General features: G+C 40.0%; 2 protein-coding genes across 4 annotated transcripts in view; one reads left to right on the forward strand and one right to left on the reverse strand.

The window, feature by feature from the left end:
• The window catches only part of TP53I11 (tumor protein p53 inducible protein 11), a 92,866-nt gene extending 82,555 nt beyond the window's left edge, over positions 1-10,311 (forward strand). Inside the window, exon 8 of the transcript XR_009557594.1 lies at positions 10,299-10,311. The gene's annotated coding sequence lies outside the window, so the exon portion shown is untranslated. The remainder of the gene's footprint in view (positions 1-10,298) is intronic.
• The window catches only part of TSPAN18 (tetraspanin 18), a 157,455-nt gene that overhangs the window by 24,197 nt on the left and 107,909 nt on the right, over positions 1-25,349 (reverse strand). For 2 of the 3 annotated variants that reach the window (XM_035115894.2, XM_035115880.2), the window contains 3 exons: positions 10,871-10,948; positions 2,896-2,988; positions 1,593-1,787 (listed from right to left, as the gene is read on the reverse strand). In XM_035115894.2, coding sequence (XP_034971785.1) covers positions 1,593-1,787; positions 2,896-2,958 — 258 coding nt within the window. In that variant the 5' untranslated portion in view covers positions 2,959-2,988; positions 10,871-10,948. Of the gene's footprint in view, positions 1-1,592; positions 1,788-2,895; positions 2,989-10,434; positions 10,536-10,870; positions 10,949-25,349 lie in introns of all 3 variants that reach the window. The other variant, XM_035115886.2, reaches the window with a different exon arrangement.

Consider the following 25,349-nt stretch of genomic DNA (forward strand, 5'->3'; position numbering starts at 1 on the left):
CACTGGGGCCAGTTTGGTCCTCACTAAAAATTAGATCAAGCAATACTGAGTTCTCTCCCCCCCCCTACCTTTGTTGCAATGTGGGCGGAGAGAGAGAGAGGAAGGGACAGATTCATAATACAAAAGAATTTCTTGTGGGTACACCAAGACTGATTTATACTCTTTTGTAGCCTTCCAAAATTCAAATATACACCACAGACCCCACTATTTTATCAAGCAGCAAGTGAAATTGCTTTAGGGGTATTTTGCAGCAAGCTCATTTCTAAGTCTTCCAAGCAGTGTGCAGTGTTTTTTTTTTTAACACAACCTTGCAAAGATCAACTGCTAGAACAACAGCTTTGGGGGCTGTGAAGCACGACACAGCCTGATGCTTGATGCAACATATCCGATTCAACTGCAACATTCCTTATAAAAATATAACATGAAAAATAATCTCTATGCAGAAAGAAGCTTGAGAACTTCCCCTGGGATGCATGTTTCTCTCTTGTCTCTTATCCATGCTGTATGCTTGCCTTGAGTTTACACTTGAGCTAAAAGCTTTAGGCATTCATTATGTATCACTGCAAAAAATCTCTCAGGAAGCCTCTGGCTCATCTATTTTTGAAAACTTCATATGAGGACTTGGATTTTGATCAGTCCATGAAAGTAGCACTTCTCCCACAACACCAGCTACAGTTAACAGCCACTTCATTTGAACTTCCTGAAGAAATATGAAAATATGTTGGAAGGACGGTATCCAACACCTCTTGTCCCAATACCAATTACAAGATTTTCAGGTGACTATGTAGATGGACAAGAGGCACTTAAGAGATTGTCTCTTTAGGTCCGATGCAGAAAGGGGTCTAACCATGATGGCTTCCACCAAGAGCTTGCCATGGTTCCCACTTATAAAAACGGAGCATACCCGGGCCAGTTACCTGTCAAAGCTCCCACTTGCCATGCTTAGAATAGGTTTTACAGAATTACGATTCCAATCGATGCCAATCGATGCGTTGGGTGGACGCTACAGCAAAGTACATTATGAAGAAAGACTTTGTCCTTGTGAGCAACCCTGTGTGGAGGACCTGTGCCACTATTTATTGCAGTACCCTTATATATAGATCCAAGAGACCGATTCATAAAACCCCTGTTTCCGAATGGCACTCACTTGAATAGGGTGGAAAGGGTGAAATGGCTGCTGAGAGATACTGATGACTTTGTAAGTTATAAAGTAGCACTCTATGCGTTGGCAGCTAAGAAGATCAGGAGGAAAGAACTAGATAAAATAGCGGTCAACTGCAAAGGGGATTCAGATTTAATTTGGCACACTAGAGAATCCTCTGCTATTCTATTTTATGCAACAAACAATCTTAGTAGTTGTGACCATAGTTTATATTGTATGTGTGGTGCCTGATGATTTTTATGGTTATTGCTGTTTTTCCTTTTGTTATTTTTCTGAATGATGCCATGGCCTATGCCTAGCGCAATAAAACTGCAGTTTGCAATCAGTTGGATGTACAAAACAATCTGTACCGATATTACCTAATCATCTAACCACACCATGCAGACAGATACAGAAGAAAACCACATATGAAAGAGCCAACAGTACTTACAAAGAGAAGGAGGCATTTGTTCTCACGGATGGCTCCACAGCAGCCAAGGAACCCCAGCAGAAATAGCATTGCTCCCATCGCCACCATGATGTATGCCCCCGTGAAGAGCAGAGGATTACTAGCCACTATCTCTCGGAATCCTGTAGGATCCACTATGACCCATATTCCAACTCCCAGTAGAGATGTACCACCCAGCTGCCAAAACGGGAAATATTTCAGATAAAGACATTCAATTCCTTTCTAGATTCCCTCCAGTGAGTTCATCCCCGCTAAGAGATCTAACCAACACAATAGCTGCATGACTAAGCTAGCTTTCTGCTGTGGAAGCTTACTTTTTTTCACAGTGTGCATTGCCTACAATTTTCCCCACCAATACACACACACACACACACACACACACACACACACACACTTCATTATTTGGGCTACTTATAGCAAGGAAGCACCTATTTTTCTTTATAGCTCAGCTCCTCTGGTTATTTCCTGTGTAGAATCCATGGAAGAAGCAATAGGACAACCTCGGGGACATCAGAGACATAGGCCCCATCTTTGCAAAGCTTTCATTCATTTTGAGATATAAAAATGGGCTTGGCAGAGCTGCTAGATTGTCCCTTACTTGTATAATACATTCTTTATCCCATGTTATTAAATCTTACATAATAAGCTTCCCCTGCCCGCCAAAATGATTCACCTGTACTATACAAACCATACAGATACACAATATATTATTATTATTCTAGGTGTGTTTCCAGAGGTGCGTTCTTCAACAAAAAACACAACCATCACAGGAAGCTGAACTTCAGCAATTTTCTTCATAGCATGAAACTCTTGACACCATATGACACTGGTTTATTGTTACTATTGCTACGTTGACCATTCTAATAGTGTTAGTTTAGCTTCGAAATGATCAACAAAAGGGTTAGCATGCTCTTTATGCAACTTTAGGGTTGCTGGAAGAAGTAGTTCTAAGACATAATGGAATTATATTCCATACTTTAATAAAATATACAGTGCCAATTTACCCAGTGATTGGATAAACGCTTCAAAGTCTGGTCTAGAGATCTGTTCACAGGTCTTACTAATTGTTAGAAGAACAGTATCCACTCCCCTTATCAGTGATACCAAGCCATAGGGTGTTAAGCATCCTGGCAGCTTATGAGAGGTGTTACGTATGTTTCAGATGCTGTTATATATGAAACTGAAGGGCAATTCTGTATTGAAGCAAGTCTATCACAATAGCACTGACCTCACAAGCAGAGATATGAAAGTGGTGGTATGTGACGGAAAATCCAAGGATACTTACAAATATGAAGAAATTGAAGACAAACATCAGATACTTCATGCAGCTCAAACAATCTCCTTCCATGGTTGTACAGGCTACACAATCCAATTAATCCTGCAAAACACCAACAACCCTTTAGCACTCCCTTCACTTGTCGATGTAGCCTTTCTAGAATCTTTCTTTCAAGCCCCTGTGGAATTCATTACACAGAGAGTACAAATTTCATATCTCAATGAGGTAGGATAACATAGGTTAATAGGCAGTAATGATCACCTCCAATTGCCATCCCATTTTCTCCCTCGTGCGTCAGGACTTGGAATGAAAGGTTAATGAGAAAAGGCTAAATGACTCACCATCTTGTTCCAAAGTTAAAAACCAAAGATTCATCGTTTCATGAATGATAAAGCTCTCCAGCAATCTCTAAGCACTATGCAAAGCTGAATATGTGTAGTGAAACAAATCAGAATTGGATGGAAGAGTTAGGCTAATTTTGTCCTGACAGATGGAACACTATTCCAGTATTCTCCTTAAGGTCTCTTTGCCGAAATGTTGCTGGTTCAGTTTTTGGTTCAGTCTTAGGCACAGAACAGCAAGGGAGGAGCAATGACTAAACTTGGAAAATGGCTTTCTGTCATGCTTCTATCCCTGTTTATCACCTTAAGTTTAGCATAATGTATACGTGCTTTACACCCAAATACTGTGCAGGGAATGAAAACAGATTAGGATATATTTGAGGAACAACAGTAAAATTTGGAAGGTCTGGCAGATCAAAAGCCAGGAAGGAATAGTCAAGCATACAAGCTCACACAGATGCTACCCTGTGACCTGCAATCTAACCTCTCTCTCCTATACTGATATAGTTAGTTGCTTGAGGAGAAAGTTCAATCTTTAGTTAGTACTGGCAGCCTCATATTTGGCATTGTTTGGGAATTCTAAGAAACTTTTTTTTCTTTTTGCATTTGAAAGGTTTAGTCTGCCACCTTGATACAAAATGGCACCCAATTTTATCCAAACACTTGCTCATTGATCTCAGGAACCATCATGCAAAATTTGCTTATGATATCTTAAAAGTTGTCCAAATGCATAGACAACGGACAAATTTCCAAAACATGTAAAAGATCATAATAATGCAACATTCTACGGTGTTATGAGAGAAGTGTGTAGATTTGTCTACATGAACAAATGCTGAGATACTACCCACATGTTCTTCCTATGGCACCTAAAGCCATTCTTTTCAAGCATACAAAAAACACCTAGGAAGGAATAGTTGCCCACCTAAAGATCTACAATATAAAACCTGATTTTGATATAAAGCTTCCTGCTCACTCCAAGCAAAAAAGGCACGTTAGAGTATAACTTCCCATTTACATTCCCTTGGATGACCGATACTGGGGAAAAGTTGATAACCTACCCTGGGTGGGGGTGGAAATCCCTGCATATGTATTAGTTCAATGTACATGGAATCACTTAAAACGATTACGGATACAAGGAAATATTTGCCAGATTTATACCTAACAGCCATTTTCCAAAGTGTCAAAGAATGTAATAAATTCTAACTTACAACCGTGTAAGATAAACTAGTGCTGTATTCCCATATTACAGATGGCAGGGGAGATGGTAAGCTTGCCTAAGGCCAGCTAATGAACAGGCAATTGAATTGACATTTGAACAAAGGACTCCCAAGTTCTAACTAATAATTCTGATTCTTAACCACAGCACAGCAGCTTTCTGAGAGCGGCATGATAGCATCAGCAGCAAATGATGTGGGGCTTTTTTAAACATTGTTTTATTTAAAAAGCGATTCTTTAAGCAATTCTTTAAGTGTTGTGAAATATTCCAAATGTGCACGACCAGAAAAGTATAGAAAGCCTGCAAATTGGAATATAACACAATTTGATTCCATCACACTGGTGCTATGTGATCTGCACTGGTTGCCAATTAGCTTCCTGGCTCAAGTCAAGGTGCTGGTGTTAACCTTTAAAACAACTTACTGGCTTGGCACCTGGGTACCCTAATGACTTTCTTTTTCTGTATGTTCCTCTCTGGATGCTCCATCCATTATCTGAGGCCCTGCTGGGACTAGGGCTTTTTCTGTTATGGTGCCTTCCCTATCAAATACCTTGTTAAGCGAAGTGAGTCAGGTTCCCCCTATTGTATTGCTTTAGGGTGGTTCATAAAGATGTGGCTCTTTAAAAGGGTCTTTGGATGACTATTATCTTTGCTAGCTTAGTTTTGCATTTATTTATTTATTTTCATATCATTTTTATTAGTTTTACAATAATACTTTCCATTGCAATATCTCCTCTTATACATTTTTGCTTTTTGGGGCCCTGACTTCCTTCAAACCTTCCTTATGGTTTTCTATCTTTCATTTCAAATTTCGGCATTTTCACTATTTATCCATTGCTTTAAAATCAAAAACATTAAAACATCATACATTCTTATTCTTATCTGCAGTGGTTTTTGTACCTTTCCTTACAAAGCTGCTTGCAATCCTACCAACGTATTTAATTGAGTACAATTGTCTTTCAAATAATTTACAAATTTGGTCCAGTCCTTGATGAACTTTTGGTCCCGCTGTTCTCGGATTCTTCCCATAGTTTTGCATTTATTTTTATTGCTGTTTGGTACCATTCTATGTTCTTAGTTCTATTTTGATTTTGTGAGTGGGCTTAATTTGGGGAGTGTTCTCCTGTATATTGTTTTGCTTCTGATTTGTTAGCCATTCTTACTTTCTATGGAAAATTAGGTGGGATATAATGGTTTAAAATACCCTAAAGCACACATTTGCAGCTAGGGAAACTCTTTTTCATGTGTTCATACTGCAATTATCCCAAGATAATTTATGACACCCCAATAAGGTCCAAATATTTACAATTCTTGTTTTGTTTTGTTTTTAAAACAAAGCTTTCCCCTTCCATGTGGTTTTCTAGCGGTCCTCATCTTCAGTGTTATTTCTTATTAGTTAAGAGGTTGTTATTTAAAGCTACTCTTTGCTTTTGTTTTGTTGGAAGACTTGGAAAGATGGGAGATCATTTTATAAACAAAACAAAAAACAAGTGTCCCTTTGGCTTGGCAAAGAATGCCCAAAGCTGGAAGAGTGGCTCTCGGGCACTCCAGCTCTTTGTAACTCCAAAATTTTGCATGCTGTGATAGAAAAATACATCCAATCCTGCTAAAAAGCAAATACACAAATTGTCTAAGGGGTTGCAGAGAATTTTTCACAGGCTGAGTGATAAATCCTTTCCCTTCACTCTCGTTATTTTTCCTAATCCAAAGAATTTGGAGCTGCTGTATATCAGCACCACAGCTCTTCTCTGTGTGACCATGGTAACTGATCTGCTTTAGTTATGCTTCTTGACGAAGCCTTTGGCAGGAAGAAATGCTCACTGCATGGGAAGAGGCACAGTGGTGGGTAGGTGGAGGAAGCCGCAGGTAAACAGTACAGCTCCACACAGTATTTTGTTTGATGCACAGCATCTAACTAGTTTGAAAATTAGACTTGACCCTTGTGTGTTTGTGTGCATGCATTGGGGGTTGGGGGGGTAAGAAATAGAGCAGGGAGAGACCAGGGATTTTGGAAGCAGACAGGTGAACACAGCACCACAGCTGCTCACAAACACAAAGGCCCTTTTCCCTTTCCAGAAAGAATATGTCTTTGCTGGGAAGAAAGTGGCAGGGAGCCACGAATTGCGTTGAACTCTACAGCATTCTCTGCATGCTGTATGGAAAAGACAGTGATACTTCTTTGCTACACTAGAGAATTTTCTTACTGCACGCATTACTGCATTACGGAAACCCACCTCGAGTGCATGTGGAAAAACAAAGGGTTGTTTTTATGGAAAGCAAACTATTCCAACAAGATTTCTCCTTGAGTGTGAAGGCTTCAGGGACAAGGAAGAGAAATGGAGACAGATGCTGCTGTATGTCTCCACTCTCACAAGGCTCAAAAGCATCCTTTGTGACTCCCAATAGAATGGCTCATCATTATAGACTTGGAGGAACAGAAGCTTTAATAAAGTGTTGAGAGAATGAAGCCGGAAGTATTTTCAAGAACCATGGGGAGAGGGGGAAAGTGAGAGAACGTTGACATTTAGGAATGCACTGTTAAAGCCAACAGACTGAAGAGACACCCACTACGACGTTGTGAAGAGACATTCCTCGTTTCTTATGCACAGAATGGAGAGCCTCTTACAAGATCATGCATTCTGCAACATGTTTTGATTCATTAAAAACAACAAATCCATTGTAGCTATTTAATTAATATGTACATATGTTTAGATTTAATTAAACTAATAATTAATTGACTAAGATTGTTTAATAAGGCAGCTCTATTAAAAGTCCTTTTCCTCAGATGCTACTGGACTATACTTTCCATCATCCCCAACTATTGGCCATGCTGACTGGGGCTGATGGGAACTGTGGTTCAACAACATCTGGGGAATCAAGGTGGGGTAAAGGCTGTTTTAAATAATGTATACAGAAACTGCAGTGAAAGTGGTTGTGCAAGCAATGTCTGTTAAGCAATTTTGCCACTTAGAATCCCACAAGCAGGGCCTGGAACCAATAGTCTTCTCCTGCTGTTGTTTCACAGGACAATCTAGTATTCAGAGGCATGCCAGTAGCCATTCATAACATCTTCCATGAATTTGTTAAATCTTCTCTCTCTAAAGCCATTCAAGTTTGAGATTTGTATTGATGCCAATAAAATCTTTATTATTATTATTATTATTATTATTATTATTATTATTATTATTATTTTAACCTAAAGTCAATTTGAAATCAACCATAATCTCTATGGGACAACCTAATATGAAACATTGGGGAGATGGAGCACTTAGTTTGAAGCAGAACATCGTTACAATAGGCATGAAGGAAAGCTAGTGGAACGAAAAGAACCAAAGGGATATGGCTCTTTCTGCTGTGTAAAGTGCTATGCATGAATTATATCTGACTGTATCTGATAAAGCGGGTTTTAGACCAATGCTTATGCCACAATAAGTAGAATTTAAGTTGCCATAAAACTCTTTTGTTGTTTTTGCTGCAGCAGATTAAATATTTCCCAGAGGTGGAACTGTGTTACTCAGACTAGTGAGGACCACTGAGATTCACTAAACCAGGAAGTTGCCTAAGGCATCCAAACTGTTTGCTGACAGAGCTATGACAGGTGGATGTTTTCCAGTTTGCCTAAAGCATCAGGCCCCCAAGAGCTGGTGCTGCTTTTTGGCTCTCAATAAGCTGCTACAGGAGGGTCTCAGATCCACCTGGCTTTACACATGGAACAGTTCTGCAAAGAAAGATCACAGCCAAACCTTACACTGCTATGAAACAAAAGGTAAAAATGGTCTACTGTATTTCCCGCTCATTAAACAACAATGGTATTTTGCGAAGGTTCAGTAAGCAACAGCAATACAAAGGTCCTATAGATTTACCAAAGCAGACATAGGAAGTCCTCTCCATGACAAGATGCCAAAATAATGCATACACGTTTCAAGGGATAAGTATTGAGGTTTTCATATTTGTGCAAACCAACAATGTGCAAGGGCCGTGTACTCCTTTCTCTCTCCTTTACCCACACCTAGGCCTCTCTTAACTTTTCAAATCAGTTATTAAATCTCTGAGTTAATTGCTATAAACCTAAGTCATCAATATGCTTTACATAGATTGATTCCAGGGGAGAGCATAAATGGTAAAATTGGTATTCATAGTTCTGGTCCAGGTAGTCTAGTTGTTGGAACTGAACTATGGTAATGTTTCTCACCACATGACCAGGCTCATGTGATCTCTACACCACCACTCCTTTACCTAGGCCAGGGGTTCCCAACAAAATTTTCTCGAGGACCCCTCATCGAGCCGCTATTGTGACAAGGACCCCCATTAATTCCTAATCCTAAAATTAAAAAGTGAGAGCCAAATTAAGAGTCTTTTATATTTATACGTTTTTTACAGTTACAATGGAGTACTCCATCAGTATACAGTTAGTTTTAATTTTCAGTTCTTAATGAAATGAACCACTTTTAAACCAACGGTCCATTTTTAACTACGCGAACTGTAGCTTCCGCGAAAAACAACGCTTTGTTTACAAACACTACTGTTTTGCAAAGAGGCAGCACGCGCCAGGGAGGAGGGAGGGGAATGGAGAAGACAGGGTACCTGCACAGTAGCGCACAAATGAAGCCGACGCGCACAAAGCATCTTGGGGAGGTGAGCATTAGTAGAATGCACGCGCTGCCTCTTTGCAAAACAGTAGTGTTTGTAAAGCGCCACCTAACGGCATACAGCAGAACTACTGCCTCTATCTAATTCTAGTTTTGCGCTAGACTCTGCTCATGCAGGAAGCGGCCAAAACAAAAAATCTGTTATCATACGAAATATATTTAATATATTTTTTATTCTAATAGCATCTTGCGGACCCCTCTGGCATAGCTCGCGGACCCCTGGGGGTCCGCGGACCACCTGTTGGGAACCACTGACCTAGGCAAAGCAAAACAGTTCGTTGCTTTAGCCCTCCCCCCCCAAAAAAACCCAACAACTGAGGATCTATGACAGCCAAAGTCTGGGGATTCCTGATCTATGATCTATGTACCTGTGGTTGCTAGACACTAATGAAAGTTGTGTTTTTCAGTAGAAAATAACTGAAGACTACAGCTTGATGTAACAATGGTCATTTGAATTAGAATGATTTTACACCTGTCACAGTGGGATCAAAATGGGATTAAAATGGGATCAAAGTATGCTTTCTTGTCCTTCTACCTCCTCCTCCCAAAGTCAGTCAGTCAATTAGGTCTTCAGGGAGACAGATGGAGGCAATTCACACATACTTTATTTCCAGAAGCATCCAGCAAACACAATCCCCAAATGTAATCAATTTCAACCCACTTGCACCCTACCCTATTCCCATGATTCTAACTAGGCCTCTATGGTTGTGCTTATGATGTGTCATGAATGCAATACTCCAAATATTTTCTCCACTGCAGTTTCAACTTTTTGGAGAAATTGGATATTGATGGGCCAGATACTGCCTTGAGCTCACATTGCACTAGGTGTAGGGGAAAGGGTCCCAGAAAGCAGTTTTCATCTCTGCATCCACACCACCATGTATTGCTCCCAGAGCAGCTACTGAATATAAAGACCAACTTAGATATTGTTCACCCCGACTTCATACAAGATGTTATGACTTCTATTCTGCAGAAATATACAGCAGGGGGGAAATGAAGGTGCTCCCTCTTTCAACACAGGAGCGTGACGTTCCTATGAAGACTATGCAAATGCAGCACAAGGTATAATGAAAAACATTTTCCTTCTTTATCATTATATCTCTTAGGTCAGGCATAGGCAAACTCTGGCCCTCCAGGTGTTTGGGACTACAATTCACACCATCCCTAGCTAACAGGACCAGTCATCAGGGATGATGGGAATTGTAGTCCCAAACATCTGGAGGGCTGGAGTTTGCCTATGCCTGCCTTAGGTTAAAGTGGGCCTTAGGAGACAGAACATGATGATGATGATAATAATAATAATATAAAGTGTGTGAGTGAGTGAAAGCACTCTTGCTCATACCCTGATAATTTGATTCAGCAGGAAATTGTATTTCATCTACTTCACAGCAATGGTCTATGGTCCAACATTAGGAAGGTATTGCTTCACGATGAAAGTCAAGTCTGTAAAAGCCAGGTACGTGTTAGTTAGAATCATGAGACCTTCGCCATTTCTCAGGCTGCTAATTCTGATAGCCCTTTGAGACTAGCATTCTTGTTTGAACAAAATTAACAAATTCCACATCGGGGTGTGTGTGTCTTTCTAACCCACCACTGGATAACACGTTGATGACAGCAAAACCACTTGGAAAGTAACACATCTATCTGTACAGTGTTTTCCTCATAATGCTCCTGTAGGAATTATGGCTTTTGTGGGGATACTTGCTTAACGGGAAACAGTTCACTTACTGTTAGGGGAGGAAATAAGAAAACACTCTTTGACAATTCAAAACTCTCACCTACTCAGCTCTTGGAATGTTTCTTTCAACCTTTAATGTTTTATACGTCCCATGTATATTTTATTGGCCAAGCTTGTCCTATAAGAAAGAAATATTCAATTAATGCACAAGTCAATAAAACACAATCACATTAAATAAACCATTTATTAAAACACACCACCCTGATGAATACACTTAGTCTAATTGCATGCTTAAATTGGTGTACATTAGCACTAATGAAAAGCTTTTAGCACCCACTGAAGCATCCTACTCCTCATAACCCGGCTCATCAACCTTTGGGTTGGTTCATGTTCCTTCTGACATACATCCCAAGCCACATTTTGACATTTCGCAAGAACCTACCCATTTACTCGGAAATTGAAAGAGACATAAATAGCTTTACAAATACAAGTTGTAGTCTACCAGGAATTTGTGTTATGCACACACTATTAAAATGCTTGAGAACTTCATATATCTGAGATTGTAAAACATGTTAAATATTAGAAACTCTACATAAGTGGCAAACACTATAAAACAAGCACAATTCACGAGAAATGAATGGAAGCTATACATGTATAGAGAAGCATATACTCATGCATGTTTTATAATAATTACATTTTCACCTTCATTTGTCTCATCTAACCAACTATACTTACGGTAGTTTTCAACTAAATTTGCAAAACGTAAATTACTTAGGCATTGCTTGGAGTGGTTCCAGTAATGACATAATCATAAAACTAATCATATACCAATTATTATTAATTTACCTTTTAACTATGTGATTGTTCTAAATCTGCACTGTTTGGCTGCAAGCAATCTATTAAGACAATTTGTGATCCTATCTCATTATGTCTGAAAACATTATGTCCTAGATGCTTTATAAGCTTAAAACTAGGATGTCCATAAATATCTGGAAGCCATGATCGGGTCCTATATCAGCATCTGAAAAGTTGATCTGTGGGCTGGGGTGCAGGGAGGCATAACAGAGCCTGAATATTTGATGTTTGGATAAAAAGCGATCGCAGAGAGAAAGGGTTCATTCATTTCAAATGTCAAAGGATATTTATAGTTTTCCAGCACAACCCACCAGGTATCTTCTGTGCAAGTTCCATTGAAATCAATGGGGGTTTCAAAAGGAGTATGCAGATATGTCTAAGCTGCAATTGTTTATGCCTTGGTTTATTGTGGTGCTTGCTCTTTCGCAGTTCCTATGTGTCCAAACTCCCTCCTTTCAAGAACACTGGCTGTGTTGGTTTGTTTTAGGTTGAATTAATTTCTAAAATGCATTTTTGAAATGGATAGTTTTGCTGGGATGTTTTTACGTCTTTTTTTAAAAAAAGAACTAAAAAATTAGGGAAGAAAATGTATAAGGAGGTAATGAAGCTGCTGGTGCTATGAATGGTTTGAAGCAAGCTTTCCTACTCCAAAGAAATAAGGCAGGGAACTATCTACATTCGAATGAAGAAGCAACCAAAGACTACAAGCTCTTGTAGGTTGCCTACATACTAACCTTCCTCTTGATTTGGGTGGTCTAAATATTCATAGTTTAGCATGTTATGGATTATTTATTGCTTCATGAATAACAATTGATGTCAAAAGTCACTTCTCTGCCCGTTTTGTTCTTTTCTATAAAGCCGCATACCTATCTATAGCACAAAAATGTCGCTTTCCTCAATCCAGAATCATTCATGCTCATCCTCAACATGCTGCTTTCAATATAGACTGGTTTTAAATCCTGCTGCCCACAAAGGTGGGTGTAGTTAAACTCTCCCCTTGATTAGGTTTCCACACCTTTTCCTCCTTGCACATGCCCCCAGCAAATGAAGAAGTGTGATTGTGATCTCGGTATATGCCCACCAACATTATTTGTGTGGATACAACCCGGCCCCCTCCCTCATTGCCAGAACCACCTACATCTGTTTTCCTCCAATTTCAAATGGATACAGTATGGAGTACTGTATTGCAGAATGAATCTTCAATGAACTTTCCTGTATAGAAGTTTCTCAAGAATCACTTTTCAGAGGCAATAATAATAATAATAATAATAATAATAATAATAATAAAAACAGGTGTAGAAAAAGTAGTACTCAAGTCTCCATGGATTCCAGAATAAAATATTCTGCATACACAGACCCAGAGTTAAGAAAAGTGGCAACAAAACAGCCAAGGTGAAGTATATTGTAAAATATTTCTCTAAAAAGACACTGACTTTAACAACAACCTAGAAGTGTAGAATATTTCCTATTCAAGGGGTAAGTGCAGACTGCACAAGCTATTTATGAAAAAGCAATTAAAGCATTGAAGGAAGTCATGCAGATAAAACAGAAAAACAAACCTGCCCTGACTCTGGTCTTCTACAACTCCCATCAGTTGTAGTAGGGCTTGTTAAGGATTGCTAGGGCTTGTTAATGGCTTCAAGCTACAAGAAAGGAGATTCCAACTGAACAACAGGAAGAGCTTTCTGATGGTAAGAGCTGTTCGACAGTGGAACACTCCCACAAGAGGTTGGATGCTTTAGTTGCGATTACTGCAGGGGGTTGGACTAGATGACCCTTGGGATCCCTTCCAATTCTATGATTCTAAGGAGATATTCCCAGTAAAGAAGTGACCCACCTCACTAATCTCCTTTTGTTTACACAACTCAAGACTTTTAAGTTTCCTTGTTTAATTGGCTGAATCAAGTTTCATTTACTGCAACTTCACAAGCACAGAAAAAGGTGCTGCTTAAAAAATAGGTTAATTTTTTCCTACAGAGATGTAACTGCTTCACATAAACCTACTATTAGGGATATAAAGAGACTGATATGATTCTTATTCCTGCTGTGTATGAGAGAGAAAGTGCCTATAATTATATTGCTGCCAGTACTCAGAGGTGCATGTGGGAGTGAAAAAATGTTTTCTCTTAGCTCACAATATTTTGAAGGATTTACTGCACTTCTGAGAGGAAGAAACTTCGGTGCTGCACCAAGCAGCAGGTGCTGTGTCAGCTGAGGAGATGATAGGAATCATCCGATGATGGTGCACAAGATCAATTACTCTCTCTCTGAGGATCAAGCTGAGGAGAAAGTTTTGCCAAAAGGATTGACTTCTTTTAAAACAAAGAACTATGATTTGGTCATTGGAACGAACCAAACTACTTTTCCTAATTGTCAACTCTGTTGCTTTCCTTAATTACAATCTCAAGTGGAAACACAAGATGTTGCAGGAGATGCCAAGGTGATCAGGCCTCCCCCACAACTATTAACCCCAGTGACATTCTCTCTCTTGGCTCGGAACCAGCATTTGACCTCCTCTTACTCATTCAGACTCTCTCTCAGGCTGTCTTTAAACCCAAATCCCCCAAACTACTTTTGTAACAAACAAACAAACAAACAAAACAACAAAACAACAGATAATAATAATGATAATGATAATGATAATAATAATATTTGGCCTGCAATCCAAACACCAGGTGCTGACTGGTGAGGCTTTGTAGAGCAGCAGGGCCACTTCCCTATTCACAGCTGGCAAAGCGACTCGGCCTGCTCTGTGCGTTATTCCATTGGCGGTGGTTGGCAGAAGGCTGACTTGGCCAGCGGATACCTACTCAATCCAACCTCACACCTCCCAGCCTGGTGCCTGGAAGGGGTATTGGTTTGCTGGGTTCATTGGTTTGCAAAACCTATTTATCATGAATGCCTTTGGAAGGGTCTAAAGACAATCTTCAGCCTCCCTTGTTCACTCTTTTAAAAATGTTGTATGTCTGACAATATACCGCAGTTACCTGCAATTTGGATCATAGCCAACTGATACCAACCAATTTAAATTGTATTTTTTAAAAAAGTGTGCATTTGAATTAACAAACACAAGTATGAAGGGACTGAGGCTTTTGCCTGTTTCTGTGTGACGACTCTTTGGCTCTAGGTATTGGCCTTGTCTTTGAAAAATGTGTCTTTCTGATGTAAAGTCTTATCAAAAGTCTCGTCCTTGCTAAGCAAGGACATAGGCAAAGTTTCATTTAATCTCTTTCAGATGTGAAGTTGCTAAACAGGGTGAATCAAGGCTCAGACTGATGATTCTTTTTTACATTCCAAACATCTGCCTCCTATTCCTAACTTGTTTCCAGTGCCTGCACTGATGGTTTCCCGCTCTCACACAAATTATATTTTACAAATCATTTAAAATCTTAACCTTTAGAGTAGTGGTGTACATACAGCTCTCCACTTCCTTACCAGCAAGTAGGACAGGTTGTGACCGTCTTTCAGACAATGAAAAGAATCTTCCCACCCCGATATAATTTAGAAGGCAGATTTGTTTTGGAGGAGAGGAAGAGCTGGGGTGATTTGGGAAATTATACTTTGTGGGCAAGGACAGTTCCCCCTGAACCTGCTGCAAAGTACTATGTTCCTGAATGGTTCTAGGTGTTTTCAGAGGTCTTCCAACCAATCAGAAGCTTCTTTCAGTGGAATGGACAGGGGAGTTATTTTTTGGCAATTCTCCCTGCTCCATGCATTGCTTCTGAAGGGTAAAATGAGAAGTACCTGCTGGATTAGGCCAATGGTCTGTCTAGTCCACCATCCTATTCTCACAGTAGCCAAACACATGTCTGTGGGAAGCCTGCAAGGAGGACATGAGCGCAACTGCCTTCTGCCCATGTGTTCCCAGCAACTGGTATTAAGAAGCGCACTGAGCCAATTGATACAACCCACAGCTCTGAGAAGCTCTTGGGAGGTTGCCAGTTCTACACGTTACGTAGCTTTTTAATTGTAGTTTTTGTACACATATAAAGTAACTGAGCAGGAATTCTGTAGTGACTACACCACAAAATTGCTGTGACAAGACTACATTACCGTGTGTAAATTCAATTAGATTCCAAAGTGAACTGTGTGACTGCAGTTGGTCCCCAAAGAACACTGGAGAAGGGACTGCATAAGGTCAGGGATCTATATACTAAATTACAGTCAATCCAACTTCTCTTTAGTTGCTAATGCTCCTGCAACAAAGGGCCCATTTGCCAGGAACAACTTATTTGGCTTGTAATGTAGAAGCTAAGGGAACTTATTGCATTGCCTGACTGCGTTTAACTGCTCAGCGTAGCTTTCTTTGCAAGGTCCCTAGAAGCACATTGAAACCTTAAAATACTAACCCCACCAGCTCCTTGTTAATATTAAACAACCCACTAGCTTTGCACATGGTTCTAAGCAAAATTAGCTCCCTCCAGTTCTTCCCTCCTGGATCTGCCCAGCATATTTTAACTTCAGAAGATTCTTGTTTTGCTTCTTTCATTAGAAAAGGCAGCATCCCAAAGGGAAGACTGCAGCACTCAAGGGCATTTTGGTGGCCCACAGCAACATTTTACACCCCTCCCCCAGCCCTTGCACTGCCTTCCCAAAGCTGGGTAAGTAAGGCGTTGGGCTTTGGGAAGGAGGCGTGAAGGCTCTGACAGGGTCCTAGAGTCCTCCCACCTCTTTCCCAAAGCCTAGTTAGCGAGTTTCATGTCAAAGTACTCTTGCGGCACATTTGGTACAAAAAGTCCAACTAAGTCCTACTCAGACCCATTGAAACTATGTTGGGCATGTGTCATGGAGATGCCAGAGAACGCAACCGAGCCAAGGGAGGGGGGGAGAGCTTAGTGTGCAGGAAACACAGGAAGAGACAGGAGAGGGAGAGGGGGAGCAAGCGGAAGGAACTCAGGCGGAGAGGACACTCCTTGATGCTAGTCAGGAGCATCAACAGCACTCCAGTTCCGGTACCAAAGGAGAAGGAATGCCTGTTCCCTCAGTGCAGGAATGGAGAGGGTTAAAACGCAGAGAGCAGGGGAGGCGCTTGGGGCTTCCCAAGCTTTTATGCTGGAGGAGGAGTCGTAAATCTCCACTTCCGGAATCAGCTACGAAGATTTAGATGCAGGAGACTATGCTCTGTACTTTGTAAATATGTACATTAATAAAGACTGTAAATATATCTTGGAGTGAGCCGAGGTATTTCTTGCGAAGGCTCCCAGACCCATGACAGCATGTCAATTGATTTCAATGAGTCACCTCTGAGTAGGACTAATGTTGGATGCAACTTCTGATGTCTGTTCAAAGCAGACAGCAGTCCTCCCCAACTTTCAACTGGTCAGTTACTGCAGTAACCTTGCATTCCACAAAGCACTTGTTTCAATATTTTAATGAGTTATCTGATAAGTTACAGAACATTAGGACTCTGGAGGAGAGAATAAATTATTTTAAAGTGAAAAAAACAAGCTACAGAGCCACAAATTTATCTGCCTGAAATGCCCATTATTTATTAGTTTGTTTAATTTATGAATCGCTTCCTATGAAACCTCTCCAAGTGATTTCACAAGACAATAACAACCATATACAAAACAGTTTCATAGAAAAAAAGGTTATATATGAAAACAATTGCCTCTATGCAAACAATTCCAATTAAATTATAATGGGTTACCCATTACATCGCACCCTTAAAAAACACACAAGTCTTCCATTTAGCTTTCATGCTCTTATTTAGAACATCATGTTATCGCCTATAAAACATGGAACACAAAAAGGCATTAGCTGTTTCTCATATGGTTTATGAGATGGAATACCAGGGTCCGGAGACAAACATTGGGACAGCAATGGCCTTCATGTCTTAGTCCCACTTCTAGACTTCCTAGAACATCTAGAGGCCCACTACTGGAAACAAGACGTTGGGCTTGGAACGCTGGACTGATGTGGCAGGGTCTTCTTATGTTTATATAAACTGATTCCAACATCTTTGCCATTTTATAAAAATAAAAATAAAAATTCTGGGGAAACGGGGACACTATTATCCTCCCCACAAACAGAAAAAAAATACAAGGCATCACTGTTTCTCTACAGTTAGCATGAGGCTATTAGCGTTTATACAACTAGAACAAATCAATACAAAGTTATCCTCGTATGTTTAGCTGCCTTGGCAACAACATCAGCACTCCACAGGGAAATTTTGTACGCTAACTAGTAACTGATGAGTCCTGCTCTTAATATGCTGAACATTCCTTAGAGTCATTTGTGAGGTTGTGAGTTGGAATTGCAAAAAGCAGTTTTTGCAACCCAGAAGAATTGCCAAACAAAATGTGGGAAAGCCAAAGACTCTCAAAAGTTTTCTCCCCCCCTTCCGTCTTTGGAATGTGCTCCGAGTGTCCCTCTTCAATAGCAAGATGTTAATTTCTTTATGTATAGAATTATTATTAATAGCAGCTCAGTTTTCCAAACTCAAATTAATTCCAAAGATGAAAAGTGATACTCTTGCCAAGCTAACCAAACATTCTTGGCTTTGATTTTGTTGTCACTCAGAAGGCCATGGATCTGTTATGTATCTATATGGAAGACACTTTATGCTGACAAGAAATATCACATTAGCATACAACTTCAAACAGTTCCTAATGTATTCCTGGAAATGCCAGAATGCTATTTCACGAATGAGAATCAGGGCCTGAATCCTAATCCTGAATTTTTGGAGGCCTGAAGTCAAAACTGATAATTAAAGATTACTCTAAAAACCCATGTATTGCTTATTGGAAAATACTTCATAACAGCATTCCCCAGTTCATTTTCTGATGTCAGGATTTTTTAAAGTTACCCATTCCAACCAAGTTTTTCCATTAATATCAACATAGCTGCAGAAGACTGGGGGGTGGGGGTGGGGATGCCCAGGATAGGACACTTCTCGGACCCAGCCAATTCTTATGACAACAACAACAACAACAACAACAACAACAACAACAACAACAACAACAACAACAAATATAATGAAAGAGGAAATGCAAGAATCTAACTGCACAAAGACTTTTTGGACAGGACACCACCTGGGCCACCAAACAAAAGCACTGAATGCATTGCATATAAAATCAGTAAGCGTTTTCTGAAATTGGCATCACTATGGTGGATGCCAAGTAAATTAGTAATGATGGGAAACTTAAAAATTAAGAGGATTTATATGCATTTGTAATTATTATCCAAAAAGCAGTAGAGATTGCCAAGAAAGATGGAGACAGTACTTTAGCACTGTGTTTGTTAATGGGTGAGCTAATACACTTTTAAGTATTTAAAACAAAACAAAAAAACAAATAATATTCTCCATGCATCAAGTATTTATAAAAGGATTCTCTGTCTTTTCATTCTAGGCAGCTAATGAAGAATGGGACTAGAATGGCCAGGACTGTGTGTTAAGGCCTGGAGCTTATCCCAAATAATTTCAGTAGCTATAACAAATCATCTTAACATAATAAATTTCTATTATTTATTAAATTTATATACCACCCTTCATTCAAAGATCATACGACAGTTTACAACATAAAAATACAAAATGCATAATAAACAACAACAAAATAGTAACACCCCCTGACACATTTAAAAGGCCACAGATTGTTTAACAACCAATGACCTAGGCTGAAGATTTTATTGATAGTTCCAAGCATTGTTGTTTCTTTTGTTTCTTTCCTAATAAACTCCCTTTTCTTGGTTAAGACCTGAAGTTTTTCCTCTGCCTTTCCTTCCTTCAAAAGTTATTGTGGCACTCAAATACCGAGACCACGGATGAGGAACCTGTGACTCTCCAGATGTTGTTAGACTCCAATTCCCATCAACCCCAGCCAGCATGGATAATGGTTAGGGATTTTAGGAGTTGTAGTGCAGCAGTAACTGGAGGACCACAGCTTTTGCTGATCTAGACCACTGGTTCTAAGTGATACACACTAGCTCCTGTTAATTTGGCTGAGGTACTAGTTTTCTAAACCAGCTCTTCTGGACTGATAGTAGTCTACCCTCCAGGGAGAATAGAGCTGAGGACAGCAAAGAGGCTTCCATAATACTAGAATAATTTCTCAAACATCAGTTGCTCCTAAAGGAACAGCAATTAGATGTGGAATTGGGTTCAGACACAAATGTACCTGAGTAGGCATGTGTGCCAGTGTGGTGTAGTGGTTAAGCGCGGTAGACGTTTGCACATGCAGCTGCTGGGTGACCTTGGGCTAGTCACACTTCTTTGAAGTCCCTCAGCCTCACTCACCTCACAGAGTGTTTGTTGTGGGGGAGGAAGGGAAAGGAGATTGTTGGCTGCTTTGAGACTCCTTAGGGTAGTGATAAAGCGGGATATCAAATCCAAACTCTAACACCCTCTCAGAAGCAAGGTTAAATGAAATGAAACACAGCAACTATGAGGAGGATAACAAGACTGGCACAGACAGAATTTCAGTTGCAATAAATATTATTAGCTGTAATATTGCAAATTTACAGTGTTACTGCAATGGTTATTTAGAAGCAGTCCCACCACTAACTGCACAATAATAAACAGTATAACAGTAAAACAACTATGTATTTATTTTAGCACCTAATGGATGCTAAAATCAGCATCCAACATGTATACATATTGCAGCTTATGGACAGAAGGTAAGAAAGTTATCATCAAAGGAATAAAACGGGGTGGCTCATTAAGCTGATTTTGCAACTGCCTTGACTGCATTTATGAAATGGAGTGTGCATTCTAAAATTAGATGAGAGAGTATATAGCACTGGGGAAAGAAGGAATAGATACAGTTTGTGCTTCAAGGCTGATATCCTGCACTTAATTACGCAGACATAAGTCCCAAGGAACTGAAGAGAACTTAATGCATACATGTCTATGGAGCTTACGTTTGGAAATGATTCAAAGTATACACTCAAATAAATTACTCATTGCCAAATGCTTGAGAAAGGATTCATAACAAGATGATTTTTTGTTTTTACTATGAATATAAAAAGGGCGATAGATTTACAAATAACCCTTTGAATCAGGAAGGACTGGTCACAAACAATACAGAAAGTGATCAATAGTATCTGAACAAAATGGGAGGCACAATTATGGTTGTTTACATCCAAGCATGGAAGAATCAATGTCAATGTAAACAGGCCTCTTAACCTTCTCCACAATGAAAAGGTGGTGACTGAGGTCTTAAAAAGTCAACTGAAATTGATTCTAGTCAGCTGGTATGAATTAGAAGGGTATAACTCCCAGCAGCAGCAGCAGCATTTACTGCAGATATTCCCAGCTCTAGCCAATGTGGGAAATACCCTGATAACCATGACTAAAGTTCAGAGTTATTTTAGAAATTTTCAGTAAAAAATAAAATTGAAGTTAATAGACAAGTCTCATTTATCTAGTTGTTTTCATTGTGTAGGAGTTCCTGCATACTCCCATATCCCAACCTGATTTCTCAAAGGAAAAAAAAACAAAAACTTTTCAGCTACCTATTTAGTTAACAGAAGGCGGAAAGCAAACTCAGCATACACACCCTTTGTGTGCAACAGGAGAAAGAATGCATAAAGTTTAAGTCACTGTTTCCAGTTCACAACTCATGGGCTCAAGATATACCTTGAGGATGACAGGTGTTACTGGGGCAGAGAAGGAGCATCTCCACCCCCATCATTCAGCCCAGACACTGAGGTCCTCCTCCGAGGGCCTTCTGGCAGTTCCCTCACTGCAAGAAGTGAGGTTACAGGGAACCAGGCAGAGGGCCTTCTTGGTAGTGGTGCCTGCCCTGTGGAACACCCTCCCATCAGACGTCAAGGAAATAAACAACTACCTGACTTTTAGAAGACATCTGAAGGCAGCCCTGTTTAGGGAAGTTTTTAATGTTTGGTGTTTTATCGTGTTTTTAATATTCTGTTGGGAGCCGCCCAGAGTGGCTGGGGAAACCCAGCCAAATGGGCGGGGTATAAATAATAATTTTTTATTATTATTAGTCTTAATCAATCTAATTTGATGCTTTTAGAACATGCCATTTTCTGCATGCACACTCCCTGCTTTTCATAATTTTGAATCTCAGTTCTTTACATTTTCCATGTGGTTTTGTTCCAGGTACTTCCACATCAACTGCAGCAGTAAAGTAAGTACGAATGTTCTTTAAAGTAATTTTTGTTAATGGTCCTGAAATGAAAAGAGAGCGAGCTTATTTTGGAACGTATCCTAGTTTCCTCTGTTATTTTCACAGACACCTAATGATCAGCCTAACAGCGTCTCTCACTGAAGTTGTAATAAGCTTACAAATGAAGTCGTTCAGTGCATATTAAAAGGCAAGGGATGTTCCTATTGATTGTAGTATTTGCGGGAAAATCTGTGATCATTGTTTTGTTGCTTGCACAATGGCAATTCAGATGTGCTGCTGGGAGCCCATTCAGCTGACAGGGGCTGTGGAATTTGGAGGCATCTTAGAATACCATGGTAACAAATTCGTCTCCACTTTTGGGAGCACAAAATCAACGGGGATTCTTGTTATCATCAAGCCTAGTTGAGCATAGTTCTGTGCTTCTAGGAATTAGGAAATGAAAGAGGTCTAATTAAGTTGTTCCCACAAGAGCCTTGACCACATTTATGAAGTGGAATGACAAAGCTCTAGACTAGACCTCCATAAATCCAGTGGTGAATGTCAAAATGAACACAGGGCTCCCTTTGTTATTATCCCTCTGCAAAGCTTAGTCCTCAGGGCTCAAAGAGCCATCTGCTCTATTTGGTCTTCATAATGTATTTTCAGCAACAGAGTGGCACTACTTAAAGAGAACAAACTGTATATACCTTCAAATGCTCATACATTGTTTTTCTAGGATTCTGTTTCACACTTTCAAGATTTCTGGAGGCCTCGTAAGAAGATCACTGCTATTACCCAACTTCCTAGGTGTATCTCTTTTTTCAAAATGAGTGATGATAGTTTCAACTCTCATGAAGAGGATTCTCAGCCCATTTATTAGAACAGTAGTTTTCTTTTCCACAAAATCCCCCCCCCCCAAAAAAAAATCCATCATGGAATTCCACAGAAATAGCCAAAACCCCGAAACACAGTCACCATAAGATATAAAAGCCATTAAAAATAACATGAGTAAGGAAATTATTTAGCAATCAGAGACTGCTTATCTACGTTTTCTGACTCTCCAAGGCAGATCTGAGGTTCTGGGAGCAGTACAGTTAACTCTGAACCAACTCTGTTCACCTCACACAAAGCCCAAATTGCTCTTTTAAAAATCCACATCAGTTTTCAGTTCAGGCTTTGTCTGAAGCAGATGCCCACTTCTTACATATTGGAGCCAAATAAATGAGTAAATAAGAATAGTTCTCATTGGTTTTCACTAAATGTAACAATCATGATCTGAAGTAGAAGGGAAATCTGCATTGCTGATTAACTTCTGAAGACAGTCCTGCTTTCATAACCCTACATATATAAAGAGAAAGAGAAAGAGAAAGAGAGAGAATTCTTTTCATAAGAAAAAATGCTTTTTTTGTTAGGCTAAGTGGCAGATCCACAGTTCTTGAAGAGAACTGCAAACTCCATTTTTAAAAAAGACAACAACGACACAATCTTTTAAAAATGTCAATATATATTTAACCCTGAGTGCTTTTAGAGCCCTTGTGCCTCTACTGACTTCTTTGAGATTTCAATATTGATTGCTGACGGAAGAGTGCTGGCATTGGTCTGGGTTTCTTTTCATTTTTGAATGTGTTTTATGGATTTTCATAAAATCATACAAAAAGGACAACAAAGACATGCAAGTGAACACGTAACCCGCTCCCCATGGGTGCTGGCATTAGTTTCCCCCTGCTCCACACTGTCACATGACTGCCATGTAACTTATGTGATGAAATGTAATAGATCAGTGTCATCTTGCATCCACAAGACAATACTCCCTCTAGAATCATTGGCAGAAGCCAGCTTCCTTTAGACCTAAATTTTGTTGATGAAGCGGTTCACTCTTGAAAAATCTCTGGCAAGACTGGGGGGGGGGGCAATTAGTGTCTGAGAAAGGAAAACATCCTTTGCTCAGCAAGAATTAAAGTTCAATTGGCTGCTTGCATGTGCCTTTTGTCTTGGGACAAAAGTCTATCCTGATAGGATATTTCTTTATTTGGGCTTAAAAATGAAATCTTTAATTTGCCAATATAGTTAATTGTTTGAATGAACCTTAACTCTTCTTTACTCAGAGGGGCGCAGCCAGCAGCCCTGCAAAACAAAGAAAGAACTATCTGTTTCCCTGCCATCATCTTGTTTGATTCTGTTCCTGTAAGGATAGTGATCCAATCCTTACAAGAGAGGAGGAGGAGGAGGAGGAGGAGGAGGAGGAGGAGGAGGAGGAGGAGGAGGAGGAGTTTGGATTTGATATCCTGCTTTAACACTACCAGAAGGAGTCTCAAAACGGCTAACATTCTCCTTTCCCTTCCTCCCCCACAACAAACACTCTGAGAGGTGATTGGGGCTGAGAGACTTCAAAGAAGTGTGACTAGCCCAAGGTTACCCAGCAGCTGCATGTGGAGGAGCGGAGACATGAACTTGATTCCCGAGATTACGAGTCTACCGCTCTTAACCACTACACCACACTGGCTCTCAAGTCTTCCCATAGAGACACGTTCCTTTACAATAGCTCTGGTGCAGGTCTATGACACTGTGTACACATCACCATTTACTCTGGCTCCACTGCAGCCATTTGAAGTTGAGTGCACAGGACATTCACCAGAATCCATATGTATCCTGTATCCTGTGTAATATGTTCCCCCTCTAACTGGCTTCCACCTGTTGTGAAAACGTAAGCTGCAGTTATGCATACATTTCAGACAGCCATTGCACCTGTGCAGATGACAGCTTCCATGAATAGGCAAGAGGATATTTTTGCATGTACAGGGAAACAAAGCAGGTACTGCACATCAGGCAAAGACACCATAGCCCCCTCTCTAGTGTGTACAGCAAGTGAAAGTGAAAGTGTTTGTGTGGTTGGGGGGGGGGGAGAACAACCTCACTTTGTTCTAAGCCACTAATGTGCACATGGCCTATCACAGGAGTGTCAGAACAATCATGGCATTTAGTTGAGAAAGTTATCCATTATGTTACAATTTGTTTCTTGATGGAATCTTGCTTGAACTTGCAACATATAAGCATGCAGAGTTGTTTGTAAAAACAGATTTCTCTTTCCTTCTCACTGAAGCCCCTGAACCTCCCAAAAAACCTCTTTCAGGCATTACCCCTCTACTATGGGGGCTACAATGGGGAGGGACCATCTGAAGTTGGGCAGAGGAATCTTTCTCCACTTGGAGCTCAGCTGGTACAAGATCTCTCTGCCTAGTTTTGGTTCATCTCCCCTCTCCCACTGCAACTCTATATGACAAAGCCTGACTGTTCAGAGAGGGTTACCCTCTGGAAAAATTGGAAGAATATTGGAGCTGTACAGGAAAAGGGGAGAGAACTATCCTCCAGTTCTGAAGCTTTTGGAATGACCATCAGACCAGTTGTCATTCGTTTAATCTAGTATATTTTATTGACTCTACACCTGTTTAAGTCAAGGAGGAATTTCTTCTTCAATCACAACAAAGATAATGTTGCATTTCCCCTTCAAAAGGAAAATGGCAAGGAAATAGAAGAATAGGAGTTTAGTGTAATTTTGTGGCCGACTCTGTTCAAGTAGGAAACAACTTTACCAGGAGAGGCTTCTGGTTTGGATTTTTAAAAAGTGTGTCATGTCCAAAGCACTTTGAGTCAAAT

Source organism: Zootoca vivipara, chromosome 1 (genome assembly GCF_963506605.1).
Source record: "Zootoca vivipara chromosome 1, rZooViv1.1, whole genome shotgun sequence".
Lineage (NCBI taxonomy): Eukaryota > Metazoa > Chordata > Lepidosauria > Squamata > Lacertidae > Zootoca > Zootoca vivipara.